We start from the raw sequence: 16,564 nt of genomic DNA on the forward strand, positions 1-16,564 counted from the left end.
AGTGCGGTCCCGCTCTGGGCCAGGCACCGTTGTCCCCCTCCCAGCGGCGAGTGCGGTCCCGCTCTGGGCCAGGCACCATGCCGGGTGCTGGAGGACCAATGATGCGCTACAGAGCACAGCCCCGGCCCCTGGACACTGCCTCATGAGAGAAGCGTCCTTGTCCAGAGCTAGTCCCCACGCTGAGTGACATAGAGAAGTGCCTAAGTTTGTGAGGAGAGAACAAACAGGTCTAGAAGAGTCGGAAAGGTTTTGTAGCACTTATGCTGCGTGGTGAAGGGTTGTCGGGAGTGGCCAGGCCCGGAACCAGCAGAGGACAAGCTGGTGTGTACTGGCTTGGAGACCTGAGGGACCCAATGTTCTCCGGGCAGTGAGGCTGCTGTCTTATAGCTGAAGCATAAGCTAACTAGTCGGGGAGCAGGGGTGGGCGTAAGGAGTTAAAGGGGGAAATGTAGGGTGGAAAGAGATTAAGGAGCACCTTGTACGCTTTCTGAAAAACATGTTCTTGTTTACCTTGCTTTAACTTCCCTCTACCCCTGTATGCGCAGATTGTAGATTGCAGATTGTATTTTGTGTGATTAGTATTGTTACTTAAAGTGTATTTATTCTAATTTCCTCTTCAGATTATACTGACTTGGCCATGAGCACTGTGAAACAGACCCAAGCCATTCCCTATACCGGTCCTTTTAATTTGCTCTATTACCAACTACAGAAATTGACAGGTGTGTGTATTTGTTAAAATGCACCTATTGTTTTCTGCTTTTGAGTAAGACAAGTATATATCTGGGAAAGGATGTTATTTAATTTGGGTAACTATCTCAGAATTTGCACAAATTTTATTTGTACTTTGCTTGGACATGTTCTCAGCTTTGGTGAATTTTTGAAAGTGTACTCATAAATTTTTAAAATTGTGTTATACTTCTTATCCTTGATCCACTGAAAATTCTAAAATCAGTAATCTTTGCTCCTCATGTTTAAAATCCACTTTAGTATATGCTAGTGCTAAATTTCATCTATTTCTTTTCTTATTCAGAAAATAAGTTTTCTGGTTCCATCAGGACCAGTCTATACAGCAGGTTTTACAAGAACACATGACTGCTGGCCAAAGGCCAGTAAAACAGCAAACCTGTTCTGTTTTCATATTAGACCATTCGGAGCTAGAGATTTTGGGGCATGAACATAATGAGGGGCACTGACTAAGTTAAAAGGTGTGGATTCCCTCTAAAAAGCAGGAACATTTGAATAATAAATTATACTTTATATTAATATGCTCTTCATAATTTAAGTAGCAAAATACAACCATAAAATAAACCAGTAGAACGAAAATCTTCTTTTCTTTTACTTCAGATCCTCATATCAGAATTATAGGTCATAACACAGAAAGTTAATAAAATTAACCCTTAATTAAGAGGTTCCTGGGAGGACCAGAAAAGTCTCCTTTTAAACAACAGAATATTCCTGTAGAGTGATGAAGTCTATGAAGACAGAAGGCAGAAGTGACTAGTTGGAAGTAGTTGACTGGTCTCATGTTAAATTTTAAGATGCTAGTGGCTAAATCTCTTACAGAAACACATGTTTGACAATCACCAAAGTTTGTGACTGAAAAAATGTTGAAGGTCCAAGGTAAATCCTGCCTTGTTATATGAGTTTAATACATGTTGAGATCTTTCAGTTGCTGCAAGCAGTTCACATAAAACTTAGTTATTTGAAATCTAAGTACACAAATGGGTAATTTTTTCATTGTGTATCAGATTTATTTCAGCTATTTCTATAAACAAAGCAATAATAATGCCTCTGGAAGATTATCAGAAAATTATATACCTCTTGATACTCTTTTTTTCAGGTGACGTGGAAGAATTAGAAATTCAAGAAAAACCTGCTCTGAAAGTATTCAAAAATATCACTGTCATACAGGAGCCAGGAATGGTGGTATTAGAAGTAAGATAAGATCATTTACCTAAACAAGGAGGGGAAAAAATTTTAAGACTTCACATATAATTATAGAGAAAATTTGTTTCTTCTCAATCAGGAAAAATATGTGTGTGTGTGCATATTTTTCTTGCCCAGATCAGCTTTAAATATGACATAGCTGGGCACTTTCTATGTAGTTCCAATAACATAGAAACTAATATGAAGGGCAACTGGGTACCTCAGTCCGTTGAGCATCCAGCTCAACTGTCTCAGCTCAGGTTTTGATCTCACGGTCATGAGTTCAAGGCCTGCATTGGGCTCCATGCCTGGTGTGGAGCCTAGTTGAAAAGAAAAGAAAAGAAAAGAAATGAGGGGCGCCTGGGTGGCTCAGTTGTTAAGCGTCTGCCTTCGGCTCAGGTCATGATCCCACGGTCCTGGGATTGAGCCCCGCATCAGGCTCCCTGCTCTGTGGGAAGCCTGCTTCTCCCTCTCCCACTCCCCCTGCTTGTGTTCCCTCTCTCGCTGTGTCTCTCTCTGTCAAATAAATAAATAAAATCTAAAAAAAAAAAAAGAAATGGAACTAATGTTAAATTAAGGCTTAATATTTAGTATGTGTAGTGAATATAGGTCTCATGTGAGAAGTCCCAACTAATTTTGTGATAGTGCTGGATGTCTTCACTTATATCAAAATATCCAACATTCTCAAGATAAAAATCAAATTCTGTTACTTTGAAACAAATAGACGTCACGCAGCGCTCTTAAGAGTGGAATTTTGAAAATTCAAATAAGCAATATTACTTTGACCCAAATACACAAAGGCTAGAAACCACTGTGTGGGTTCCTACTATTAGAATTTTAAATTTCTACTGCTAGAATTTGGAACCCAGACACCAAATTAATTTGATGGTTGATTTTGATAACTTGGCATCTGTTAAGTTTAAAGAAGGACTTTCAAAGTGAATCCTGGAACCAAATGATCCAGGGAAGTACCTCATCTCTTTCTCTGCCTCGAGGTAGAATCCTATGTAAATTCCCCATCTAGATGGTCTGCTGTTCTGTTCTTACAGATTTTTTTTTTTAAGATTTTGGCCATTTCTTTTGGAGAGAGGGAGAGAGAAAGTGCACAAGCTTTGAGAGGGATAGCGGGAAAGAATCTTTTTTTTAAAAGATTTTATTTATTTATTAGAGAGCAAGCGAGAGAGAAACAGCATGAGAGGGGGGAGGGTCAGATGAGAAGCAGGCTCCCCGCCGAGCCGGGAGCCCAATGCGGGGCTCGATCCCGGGACTCCGGGATCATGACCCGAGCCAAAGACAGTCGCTCAACCAACTGAGCCACCCAGGTGCCCCGGGAAAGAATCTTAAAGCAGACTCCCTGCTGAGCGCAGAGCCCACGCACAGGGCTCCATCTCATGACCCCGAGACCACGACCTGAACTGAAATCAGGAGTAGCACGCTCAACCGACTGAGGCCCCAGGCGCCCCTTACACATTAGGGAAGGCACTTGTTCCTGAAATAATTCACCTGGTCCCATATTCACCTGGCAGAGGAGGAAAACCATCTTGGAGCCCTGGGCATGTGCAGGGGCAAGGGGCCTAGGCTTCGTGTGGGAAACAAAAGGAAGTGTTTAAAAACACCGCCTTCTTCCCATGCTGTGTGCTTATGAAACCCAGTGCTCAGGGATCTGCATTTGATCCCAGTACCTGAGTTACTGCTGTGTTACCTCATGCAAGTGACCTCTGAAAAGGAAGGTGTTCTGAGGATCAAGTGTGGGGATGCCCATAAAGCCCTTGCCGCAGAGGAAGCACTCAGTACATCTTAGAGAAGTCCAGCATTATTAATTGCAGGTTAGTTTCAGTCAGTGGAAATGCACGACGCAAAGTCCCGCACGTACAGTCCGTGGATGCGCAGGTAGCGCGCGCAGCGTTTGTGGCCGGCCCTGCTCACACCGTTCTGCTAGCTGCCCTTGTCTTCACAGTGGCTGGCAAACCCTTCCAATGACATGTATGCAGACACAGTAACAACCGTGATACTGGAAGTCCAGTCCAACCCGAAGATAAGGAAAGGTACGGAATGATGGCATTTTTATCAATTAATTCTTTCACTTCTCCCATGGTCTGTGAACTAAAAAGCAGAAGACAGAATCCTAGAATCTGAAATCTGCTTGTTCCACTCCTGTAGCCTTCAAGATACAATATGTGCATAACACTGCATGTTACTCATATTTTACTTCTTGTCCTGGGTCTTTATTTGTGCTGTTGCCGAAAATCTGGTTGCCATGAACACTAAGATAAAATTCCTTAGTCACAGTCCTCTCAATCAGAAATTCCAGAATATTGCTGAATCGAGCCAGCAGTCTAATAAGAAAATCGGTGGCCCTGTTGGTGTTCAGGAAAACCCGTTGAACAGAATGGAATCCCTCCTTAGGGCAATTTTGCAGTCACTTTAGGTTTTCTTTTCTAAGTAGCCATTTTCAGTCAAAGAAGACACTAGTGAAGATATCTGTTATTTCTTTCCAGTTGTATCTATTTTATACATAACTCAGTGTAACGCTTCATTGGCATGGAAGGTAGCCCATGAAGAATTCGGGGAAGCCTCCCAGCCTTTAACCCTTCTCATGGTACCAGGTTGTGCTCTGAGAAAATGATTCTCTTCCTTGAAATTACAAAGAATAAACAAGTAGGTAGTCTTTGATTGCAGGAGGAAAAAACGTTTTGCTGGATACTTAATAATCCATTGTCTTGTACCTGACCGCGTCTGTATGATGAACCGAATAAATACCTAGACGAATCTTTTTTTTTTTTAAAGATTTTATTTATATATTTGACAGAGAGAGACACAGTGAGAGAGGGAACGCAAGCAGGGGGAGTGGGAGAGGGAGAAGCAGGCTGCCCACCAAGCAGGGAGCCCGATGCAGGGCTCGATCCCAGGACTCAGGGATCATGACCTGAGCGAAGGCAGACGCTTAACGACTGAGCCACCCAGGCGCCCCTAGACGAATCTAACTTACTTATCTGAGGTACTGATGAGCGCTTGTATTTGTTTTGAGTAATAGTAAAAAAATGGTGAAAACGTTCATCTGGACGCCGCCGGTGACCTATGTTGGTGGAATTAGCTGGTGGGGAGTGGCCACCCCGTGTGCATGTAGGATGGCACCTCCACGAGCCCGGGTTCTCCCGGGGTGCCCACTCAGTGTCAGCGTGTGTCCCCGGGCACAGAAGTACACATGTGGTGGAACAGCGCGAAAGGCGGTTGTCAGGTTTTTCTTATTTTCTTATTTTACATTTTCCTTAGGTGATAGAAATACAAAGGACAAAGCACGAGGTGGAGGTGTGTGGGAAGGAGGAGCTTCCTTGCGCTGACGTCACAACCGATGAGTGGTGGCGCGCTGGGGGGCAGAGTGGAGGGCAGAGAACAAGAAGGAAGGGTTCAAACCCAGAGCCTTGAGTGGGCACACCCTTCAGGATCGATGCCCACTTCCCTGAGAACACAGCCGGCCTTCCCTTTGTATCTTAGCTTCGTTGCGTTCAGATCAGACACTCAGAACTGAATTGCTTTAACCTCCCGGACTCCTTTCTGTTCACTGCATTTTGATAACCCTTTTGTAAAATGAAGTCTGTCCTGTGATATAAGCTCCTGATGTCAGTATTTTTGTCAGGCATTTGTGTACTTTTCTGAAATATGAGACATTACACACAAACGGTGTTAGGATGCTGGGGGGGTCTTCAGGGCCGTGTCACGTCGTAGCCACCCTGAGCCCGTTTCCACACTGCGTGTTGGGCCTGAGCCTGTCGACTTTGGTGTCCAGACGCCATCTGCAGCTGTGACAAAGCTGCCGCTTAGCGACTGTGCTGGAAAACGAAAACAGATAATCACCAAATGTGTCCTGTCTGTGTCGAACAGGAAGGAGCGCGTGAGCGACCTTAGATGGGTCTGACTTTATATTGCGCATTTCTCTTAGTACTCTGGTCCAGAGTGAAAGTGTGCCTTTACTCTGATCTGTGCTAGTCAGCAATGGCTATTATATTATTAGTGATCCATTTTTAATAATAATAACAACAGTGTAAACATTGCTTCCTAAGGTTAGCGTCTGGGCACTCCCCAGGGAGTCACTGCAGAACGGCTACAAGAGGGTTTTTTCCATGAGTTAACTGTGCTGAATTAGCTGGCGGCCCTGGGTTCCCTAGTGCTTCCCTGCTTTGTGTTGTATTCAGAAAAGGAGAGTCTGTTCTTCTGGAGCAATGAGGTGCTTGCAAAGCCAGCATTCATTTGACAAATGTTTATCGAGCACCTTCTGTTGGGCAGGTATTATTCTCGGTGCTCAGGGCACAGCAGCGAACACGGCAGATGGTTAGTGAGCACCGGGGAGCTGGTGGTCTAGTGAGCGCCAGGGCGGCTTCATAGGGTTTGGAGCAGGGGCAGAAGTGTAGGGCTTTATGGACCATTTTAAGGACTTTGGACTTGTAGTCTGAGTGAAGCATGTTATGTTGGAAGGTTTTTAAAGGGTTGCGCTGGTGCTCGTTGAGAGACTGGGAGGGCAAGTAAAGAAAGCAGGTGTTTCAGTTGAGAGCTTTTGTGGCCGTGCGGGTGGGGGGGTGGCAGAAAGTGCTTGGGTTCTGGAGATGGGTTGAAGGTCAAGCCTGCAGTCTTTCCTGCTGGGTTGGATACAGAGGGTGAGAGAAAGCAGACAAGATGAATTTTAAAGAGAGAAGACAGTGACCCAAGGAGTGTATGTGCTACATTAGCCTGGAAATACAACTTGTGTTTTTATCTGTGTGTGTGTTTAGCCCCGCCTTCAATTTCTGTATCCCCCTGTTCTCATCAAGGACACACAGCCAAGCTTAAGCATTTTCAAAATACATTCTTTTATGTTCTTCTGTTCCATTACGTCCTTCCGTTTGGTACTGCACCTGTTTTCAGCACGTCTGTGTCCTGACACACATGCCTACTGGGGGCAGGTGTACATAGATAACTATGATTTCACATTGTACACATACAATCTTGGGTATCTGAGGAGTTTGTCATAAATATTAGTGATAAATAGGCAAATATGCATACATGTGCACTCAGAATTTGGGAAGTTTCTTTTAATAGTTTCATAGCTTAGATAGTTTTTAATGTATTTCATGGGATTTTAAATGTCAGTTAAGTGCTTGTTTAATACTTAACAGAATTAATGATTATAATTAAAGTATAAGGTTTTATTATATAGCTTTCTTGGCTGGCATCTGGTTCATTGTATATTCAGTTAAAACTCAATTTCACCATAAGGGAAAAACCTTTTGCGACTGTGGGTTGTGATGGATGGTTAACTGCACTTCTTGCGATTATTTCGCTGTGTATACAAATATCAAATCATCATGTTGTATACCTGAAATTAATATAATGTTATATACCAGTGAGACCTGCATTTTTTAAAAAGAAGGAAAAAGCCTCATTTAAAAGCAATCAGAGTAACTGTAGTCTGACTTACAGAATAATTTAGGAAAAATGGCAGTCTGGCTCTTTTCCACAGAGTAGGTTCACTATGATCAACTTGAAAACACTTACATCACTCCACAAAGAAACGTCATATTCTTTAGCTATCAGCCCCCAATCAAGATAGCCACTAATCTGCTTGCTTTTTTTTCTCCTACTTTCTCTCTCTATGGATTTACCTCTTCTGGACATTTCATAAAAATTGAATCATAATACACGGTTTTTTGTGACTGGCTTCTTTCACTTAGCATAATGCTTTCAAGTTTCATCCATATTGTAGCATGAATCAGGACTTCATTCCTTTTCGTGGCGAAATAATTTTCCATTGTATACCACATTTTGTCTCTCCATTCATTAGCTGATAGACATTTGGGTTGTTTCTACCATTTGGCTGTCATGGATAATGTTGCTCTCAGCATTGATGTACAAGTTTTTGTGTAGACGTGTTCTCACTTCTCTTGGGTCTGTACCTGGGAGTAGAGTTGCTGGGTCATATGCTAACTGAATGTTTCGCTTTTCAAGGAACTGCCAGACAGTTCTGCATGGTTTTGCTGCGGGTGATGGGCTGGGGGGCACTTACCGATGTCCCAGGGCACGCTTGAAACACCAGATCATCTTCCTGAACTGTCAGATTACCGTGTTTTGGGGAGGGAAAGCTAAGTGATCTAACTGGTGCATGGTTTTAAATATTAATTTTATTAAAATCAGTATAGGTACAAGAATGCAAAAGTTATATAATGTTTTAGGTAAAAGGAAAGCTCCAGAGATCTCTGAGCCAGGATGTGCCCCAGGAGTCCTAGAGTTACAGGGTTACTTCCGCACATACATGAAATGTGGAAAAGTTTGAGGAGCATTATAAATAAAATGTAAAGTAATCTTAAATGTCATTTTGTGGTTCTGCATTTAACAAGAACAAAAGATAAAGGGATGAAAATAGCAATTTGCCTCAGCAGGTAGATGGTTTGTTTGTCACTTGAAGGATTCCATAGTTGATCACCTTAAATCTTACCAGTAACTGTGTTCTGATATTGACTCGGGAACTATTCTAAATAAGAATTTGGAAATTGATCTCTGTTGCTTTTTTTTCCCCAGGTGCAGTACAAAAGGTTTCTAAAAAATTAGAAATGCACGTTTATAGCAAGAGGCTGGAGATCATGCTCCAGTAAGTATTGTCCCCATTATTGCCCCATAAGGGGTGGTGAGGCCAAGGGCGGGAAGGAGGAGGCCGGGATTTAGTTCTGGCTCACTGATGGTTGTGAAGCTCAGACAGGTCTCTTAACTGCTCTGAATGTCTGTGTTTGTATCCGTACAGTGGTTTGAACCTCATCCTTCCAGCTAACACTCTAGCTAGTTCCAAATACCTGTGACCTTGGTTAGCTCTTTCTGGCATGGTCGACTGAGATTCGTACATCTTTACTAAGATCAAGTACTAAACTCTTCACCTGGTGTTAATGTGCCTTTAAGAATTACTATACATGTTCTCCTTAAATGTGAGTTCTGCGTTAAGAATGGTTTTCTTCTGGACTCTTCTCAGATAATAAGTCTGTAAACTAAGAAGTACCTTTAAACTCAGTATTTTTCTAAACACCAGATATTAGGTCTTTCCCCTTTTCTCAAATACTCTTTAAGACTGATTTGGGGGAGCTCCTGGCTGGCTCAGTCAGTGGATCATGTGACTCTTGATCACAAGGTCATGAGGTGAAGCCGCACAGTGGGTGTGGAGCCTACTTAAAATAAAAATTTTTTTAGATACTGATTTGGGGATTTTTTTTCCAGATAAAATAATCCCTTGCATCATAGTGGATAACCACCATTTAAGCTATGTAGTATGCCAAGAAAAGGAAAATTAAAAGATTTGAACATAGTATCTCTCAAATTCTTGTTGAGTGACTGCTTCTACTTTTTTTTCTCACTTTTATTAACTGCCTCTGTATTTAAATTGAAAGTTCATTGACTAGATGTCTTAACAAAAGAAGGTCCTCTGCATATTGGAGGTTTTATGTTAACCTATCTGTTCCTTCCTTCCCCCCAAATTCCTCACTGATAATCTTTTAAGGCAGCCAATTAGTAGCTTTTAAAAAACAGATAGGCTTTCAGAGGTGACCTTGCTAGAAGCTACCACACATCTTCAGAAAAATGTTCTTGGTGTTGCCATTTTGATATTAAAAAGCATCCCTGTCGTACAGACTGGAAAGTAGCTCACAGGCGGGAACAGGGACAGGCAGTGCTATTCAAAAGGCAGCAGCTTCTGTGTTTGTGTCCCCACCCCTGCGGTCAGAGCAGTCCCCCCCCCCCCCCGCCCGCCACCCCCGCCCCGTCCCCGACTCTTGTCTGCAGAGGGCTGCACTCTGCAGTTTCGGAAAGCCCGACCTGCCAGCCTGAGTGTCCTAATCATTCGAGATCCTGGACGCCCGGGACAGTCGGGTGAGACTGCGCAATTTAACACGCAGCCACCCACGCTTTTATCTTTGTCGTCGAGGGGTTAGATGCCCGTCCCCGCAGCCCCTCCCGGGAGTCCAGGTTAAAAAGCGCTTCCGCGGAGCAGGTGTCCTGGGCCTGCGGGGCCTGCGGGGCCTGCGGGGCACGTGACTGGAACAGTTGTGCCGTCTGGCAGCGCTGGTGCTGGAAGCTTCGTGGAGAGCAAACCGGTGTTGCCCTGGACGGGCTGAGCGCCCCCAGGCAGCACAGTCGGTGGCGCCGGAGGGAAGCTCGCTGGGCTGCGGGCGATCCTGACAGCCCGCCGCCCTCCCGCCTTCTCTCCGCGGCTTGCTGGCCCGGCCGCCGCCCTGTCCCCCTTCCTCGCCCTTCCACACACACACGTGAACTGTGAGAAACAGGAACAGGAGCCAAAGAGCCAGAGCTTACATTCGCCTCATGAACGTGACATTCCGGGGTGTTTAAACTTCCAATCAATCATAATCTAAAAACTCCAGTTGTTTAAATCCTTAGTATTGTGTAGGTAGGAGTTAACTGGTTTCTGTAAACAAACCAGGAATTGATTACATGAACATGAGATATTTTTTCCCTACCTTTTGAATATATTTCTGTAGTTAAAATACAGCATTTTTCCTTAGTAACTAGGTTACCCAGCCAAGTTTATTCAAACGTATTTATTACCATTAACTTCCTAAAAGAGCCGGCGGCTGGCCGGGCCTCCCCGCGACCCCGCGGGCTCCGTGTGGGCAGTGCCGGCCCGTCTGGCTTGTCAGACCGCGGGCTGCCCTTCCCGGCCTGGCTCCAGCCTGCTGCTTGGACGGCGGTTGCAGGCGCCTGGGTAACTGATGCGGACGGACGTGGAAATTAATGATTAAACTCTAGCTCCTTGGCGACAGACGCAGTGTCTCAGTGACTTCCATCCCTAAGATGTTGGCACATAGCAGATGGTCAGTGAAGAGTTTAACTCAAAGGAGGCGTTTGAAATTGATTCAGAGGAGCAGACAGCAGCGGACTTGAGTCTGTTCAGTGGAGATGCCTGCATTTTAATCCCAGCCCCACTGCCTTCCAGCCGTGGGGGCTGCAGGCAAATCCCTTCCCTGGGTCTTGTTTTCCTCCTGTGTAAAAGAGGCTTCTTACTAAAACTGTAAGTTAAGATCATGTGTATAAAGTGCATAGCATAATACCAGCTGAAGAAAGCATGCTTTTTTTTTGTTAAGTAAGCGCTTGGCCCGACGTGGGGCTCGAACTCACAACCCTGAGATCAAGAGTCACATGCTCTACCAGCTGAGCCAGCCAGGTGCCCCTGAAGAAAGCAGTCTTACTAAATGATTGCTGTGTACTTTAACCATTTTATAAAATTAGTAAAATATGTGAAGTTAAATTAAATACATCTCAGGAATAGATAGAAGTATTCTACTTCAGAACTAGGGGTTATCTTCAATATTATTTTTCCCCTGGTATATAAAAATGTACTTGACTTACTTGTTAATGCATTTTGCACTAATATTGCATCTTTGTTTATCTTTAAGGGACATATTTGGAGAAGACTGTGTAAGTGTAAAAGATGGTTCTATTCTCAGTGTCACAGTGGATGGGAAAACTGCTAATATAAACTTGGAGACACGGGTATGTAGCTGCTCCTTCCCACATTTCAGGACATTTGGGAAAGAAAGTTAAAACAAAAGTAATCTCTGGTCTCACACCAGACAGCTCACTTCCGCATTTTGGCATTTCCTTCCAGTGTTATTTCCTACATTTTTGCCTTTTACAGGCTTTATGTTATTATATGTAAAGTTACACATTCCTGTTTTTTTTCTTTTTTTTTTTTTAAGCTTATTTATTTTTTTAGTAATCTCTACACCTAGTGTGGGGCTCAGACTCACGACCCCAAGATCAAAAGTCGGATGCTCTTCTGACCGAGCCGGCCAGGCGCCCTGCGTTCTTGCTTCTTCCCCATCCTGTCCTAAGTGGTTTTTTTTTTAAGATTTTATTTATTTATTTGACAGAGACACAGCGAGAGAGGGACCACAAGCAGGAGGAGTGGGAGAGGGAGAAGCAGGCTTCCCGCCGAGCAGGGAGCCCGATGTGGGGCTCGATCCCAGAACCCTGAGATCAGGACCTGAGCCGAAGGCAGACGCTTAACGACTGAGCCACCCAGGCGCCCCTGTCCTAAGTGTTCTTGCGTCTTGCTGCACAGCACACGGTTCTTGGGTGTATATTCCCCGTCATTTACTTTTGCACGAGAGGCTTGAGTCCATTTCTCTTATTTGGCATCCAGTTGATTCCAGATTTTTTCAGAGAAGCTGTTCTCTGGTTTTACCAGCAAGATCCAAGTGGCTTTTCCAAACAATGGGATTCAAGATCTTGGGGCCTGCTCTGGTCTTACGCTACAGATCCTGCATAATTATTTCATAAGCATAAGTGAATAAGTATATCTTACAGTCTTGTTTTTGAAGATTAGAACAGTTCTACTAAACAAACAACATAGGTTTTAAATTTATGTTCTTTGACTATATAGATGCTTTGAGGAGACACTAGTTTATTTTACCCCACTAGAAAAATAAGCTAAGAATATAACCAAGTGGTTCACTAGAGAAGTCTGGACAGCCAGCAAGCACATGAATCAGATGTTCAGCTCCGATCCACTAGTAATTAGAGGAAATATGGATTGAAAGTACAAAACCTCACTGTTTACTTAACACTTGGGCACAGATGAACAAGAGTGCTGGACCCGGCGCCGGGGAAAACCGGGCCACAGTTTATTATCAGGGTCAGTTTGGGGCCGGGAGGGGGTTGTAAATGAGCTGGCACGTTCTTTCCACAGAGTAGTTGGTGAAATGCTTAGAAAAGCTCAGAAAAGTAAATACCTTTATCCACAATTCCCCTTACTGCATCTAATCAAAGAAAATAATTGGACAAGTTAATAATAAAATAATTCGAGCAAAGATATATACAAGGATTTCTCTTCTAGCATTGATTGTAACATCAGCAGAACTGCAAGAGACCGAAATATGCATGAGTAGGAAACTAAATGAAATCACAATAGATTGTGTGTGTGGTGCACCCCCGGACACGGAGGTCTGTAACAGGCAGCCATCCTCAGGAGGGCGATGGGGATCACTGATGGGCACAGTTGTCCCCCCGCATCAGTGAGGGGCAAGAAAAGTTAATAAGATCGCAAGTATGACAAATTACCCCATTTTGGTTTTAAAGAAATACATATGTGTAGCTCAAAGCCTGGAAGGTTATACACTGAAATGTTCACAGGAGTTATCATTAGGTTATAGAATTAAGGGTGTTACTTTTTTCTTTCCTTACTAAGTTGTAATATGAGCAATATTTATAGTATGATAAAATTTTAAAACCACATATAGTGTTTTGTAGCTGAGAAATTACTAGAAGATTATTAGTCTAAATCAGATTTAATACAAATTTTGAGCTTGCTAAGTAATTGGTATTACAAAGACTGAGTTCCTGGTAATGAAACTTACTGGGTCAGACTATGGGCTTTGAATTAAATCTAGTTCACTAGATTTTCCATTTATTCCTTTTTCCAAAATTAACCTCTAATTAGACCCAGTGATTGTGCAGTTGCGCTCCGCAGGTCGGGCCCACGCCTGCAGGCCTGAGGGCCACAGCTCGGGGCCCCAGATGCCAGGTTTCGGTGACCCCCGCCCCTCCCAGAAATGAGGATCGCTAAAGAGGATCAGTCTGTCTTCTGTAGAACACTTGTAGACACTTAGGGTGAAAGGCCTGTTTGTGCTTTCACTTTCAGACTGTAGAATGTGAAGAAGGGAGCGAGGAAGACGAATCCCTGCGGGAAATGGTGGAGCTGGCCGCGCAGAGGCTGTACGAGGCCCTCACCCCCGTTCACTGACAGCCGGCCGCCTCCGGCTACGTGAGCTTCTTCGGAACGCTTGACTCCACTTCTGTGACTTAAAATAAAATACCTTAGTTTCTCAGGAGTAGCCTAGTGACTTGTGACGTCAAATGGCCCTGATTCCAACAGCTTGGGTGCTGCTAAATTACCAACTGATCTGTCCATTATTCCAAAATATTTGCTGAATAAACTGCCTAAGCTGCCAATGAAACCTTTCAGATCTGCTCATAGCAACTGAATCAGTGTCTTCGTGGCCTTTTTAAGGAAAGAAAATGCATGATGGTTTGTATTTTTATGTCCATATTCTGAAGGGAATTAATAGAGATTGTCACCTCAAGTGCCGTTTCTGTTCCCTCCTGATACTCTTGGCAAATTCCTTAATTTGTACATTTGTAAAATTACGACTTTCGGGATTCAGTGATATTTTCTTTCAATTCAGAGATACTCAATTCACATTCAATTCAGAGATATTCAGACTATAATTTTTATGCAAGTTCCAGGGGATTCAGGTGTGAGTTGTTGAATTGCTCTGTGTGTAAATTAATCATTAGGCCAGTTTCCTGAAGCGTGTGTAAGACGCGTGCAGACTTGCAAATAACTGGCACAGGAGTGTAGGGGTGCGGCGTGCTGAGGGAGCAGATCAGCCGGGGTGTCCTTGGGGTCTGCTTCCACGCATGGGTCTGACTGCCGCCTCTGCGGGGGGGCGAGCACGAGCAGAAACTCGCTCTCACCTTCCTGCCCAACTCGAGAGTCGCTCACACTCACCGTCAAGCTAAAGGCGTCCGCCAACCACAGTCCCTAAACTCCGCCGACCCTGTTAGTCCTCTCCTTGCCTCACCTCTTGGTGACTTACAGCCACCAAGCGCTCCTTCCCTGTGTTGTGACAAGCTTGAGTGCACAAATCTGAAGTTTTACTTGAAATAGTTCTGTAAGATACCCTACCCCACTTTTGTCTCTGGCCCAAACCAAAGTTCTAAGGGTCACCATTGGTGTCATGTAAGACTTTATGATAGATTTTTTTTTTTTAAGATTTATTTTATTTTAGAGAAAGCAAGAGAACAAGCAGGAGGGGCAGAGGGAGAGAATCCCAGCAGACTCCTGCCAAGCACGGAGCCCAACGTGGGGCTCGATCTCTCGACCTGAGCCGAAATCAAGAGTCGGTCGCTCAACCAACAGAGCCACCCAGGCACCCCGGTTTTGAGAGATTTAAAAACATTTTTAAGTAACAAAAAATACATACCTGTAATATCTTTTTTTTTTAAGATTTTTATTTATTTATTTGACAGAGAGAGAGAAAGAGAACAAGTAGGCAGAGGCAGGCAGAGGGAGAGGGAGAAGCAGGCTTCCTGCGGAGCAGGGAGCCCGATGCGGGGCTCGATCCCAGGACCCTGGGATCATGACCTGAGCCGAAGGCAGACACTTAACGACTGAGCCACCCAGGCGCCCCCATACCTGTAATATCTTAATAAGACTATATATATATAGTAAAAAGGGAATGTGCTTTTTCCCCTGGTCCCTCTCCCTGAGGTAAGCAATTTGAGTTAAGGATTCCAGTTGCTCTTGAGTCTGCCCTTGTCTTCTCTCCACGGTGGCTCTGAGTCCCAGTCACCCTGTGCCCTCTGGTTCCTGCCACAGCGTCCCTGCTCCTCCTCCCTGAAATACACAGACCTGCTCTCAGGCCTTCCCTACTGAAAGTCCTTCAGGGCTTCATTGTAATTAGGATCAAGTCCAAACATCCTAACTAAGCCAGGTGTTCTCAACCTTGGCTACATGCTGGAGTCACCTGGGGAGCAGCAAAAATATACGGAGGCCCACATCTTACCATCAGGAGTTAACTTCGTTGGTCTGGAGTGAGGGCCCTTTATCAGCACATTCTTAAAGCTCCGCAGATGATTCTCGAAGCCAGGGAGCTCCTGGCCTGGAGACTTGGCTCTGCCTCCCACTACCTGTCTCTCCGGCTCCAGCCATTCTGCCGACACCTTACGGCCCAGCCACAGCGAGGTAGGTCAGCTTTTCCATGGTGCACTGCTTCCCTTGCGAGTCTGGTTTTCGCCTTAGGCTGTTTTTTCAAAACATCTGGCCCATTTTAGTCACAGCCGCCATACTTCATGGCACAGCTGAGGTGGCGAGGCTCTGAGCAAACGAGTCTTGGAGCTCCTGGGAGTAGGCCCCCACCTTGGCTCTGCCCTTGGCCCCTCGAGAGTCCTGCTGGCTACCTGCTCAACTTCCTCATCCCCCTGCCTGGTATCTTACCCCCTGGCCTGCCTTCAGCAAGAGTCCGGTTTCTAGAAGCTGTACATCCTTCTACCCTCCACCCTGCTCCTCGGCTGTGGATCCCCACCTTTCCTAATTTCTCTCCCCTCCTGCAAAACCCCATCTTCGTCCTTGAATAGTTTGCCTTCCTGTCTTCAGCAAACGTCTTAAGTTTTTCTTTGAGGCCCAAACCTTCGATAAATGCCTGAGTCCGTCTATTTAACGAGAGATGGCCGTGTGATGAACGAGTCCCCCGGAAGCACTTCCTCCCCACCGAGCTTCACACTCTTGCTGTTTGCGGAAACATCTGGCCCCGCCTGGAGGGTGACGTTGCCTCTGGTGGCGGCGCCAGACCGCTCTCCCTTCGGGCCCCCGGGGAGCCGGGAGGTGCGCGGCCAGACCGCCTCTCCGGGAGGGCCTGCGGGCTCCCCGAGGGCAGGGGGCTGCGTGCGCCCCGCCCCCGCCGGGATGAACCAACGAACAGCGAGGCCGCTTCGTAAACGGACAAAAATGAGCTTTCCAAGGGGCAACTGCTATCGCACGTGCTAAAAATGGCCGGTTGGTGCCAAAGGAGCCCAGCTCGAGGAGCCCCTCGGCGGCCACCCCGCGGAC

General features: G+C 45.1%; 1 protein-coding gene across 2 annotated transcripts in view; it reads left to right on the forward strand.

The window, feature by feature from the left end:
- The window catches only part of LOC118007301 (cleavage and polyadenylation specificity factor subunit 3), a 43,488-nt gene extending 29,710 nt beyond the window's left edge, over positions 1-13,778 (forward strand). For both annotated transcript variants that reach the window (XM_035000326.1, XM_035000327.1), the window contains 6 exons: positions 621-719; positions 1,841-1,935; positions 3,884-3,971; positions 8,476-8,545; positions 11,349-11,445; positions 13,595-13,778. In XM_035000326.1, the coding sequence (XP_034856217.1) occupies positions 621-719; positions 1,841-1,935; positions 3,884-3,971; positions 8,476-8,545; positions 11,349-11,445; positions 13,595-13,696 (551 nt within the window). In that variant the 3' untranslated portion in view covers positions 13,697-13,778. The remainder of the gene's footprint in view (positions 1-620; positions 720-1,840; positions 1,936-3,883; positions 3,972-8,475; positions 8,546-11,348; positions 11,446-13,594) is intronic.
- The last annotated feature ends 2,786 nt before the right edge of the window (positions 13,779-16,564 follow it).

The sequence above is a fragment of the Mirounga leonina genome, unplaced genomic scaffold, assembly GCF_011800145.1.
Source record: "Mirounga leonina isolate KUSES-001 unplaced genomic scaffold, KU_Mleo_1.0 Mir_117, whole genome shotgun sequence".
NCBI classification, from domain to species: Eukaryota; Metazoa; Chordata; class Mammalia; order Carnivora; family Phocidae; genus Mirounga; species Mirounga leonina.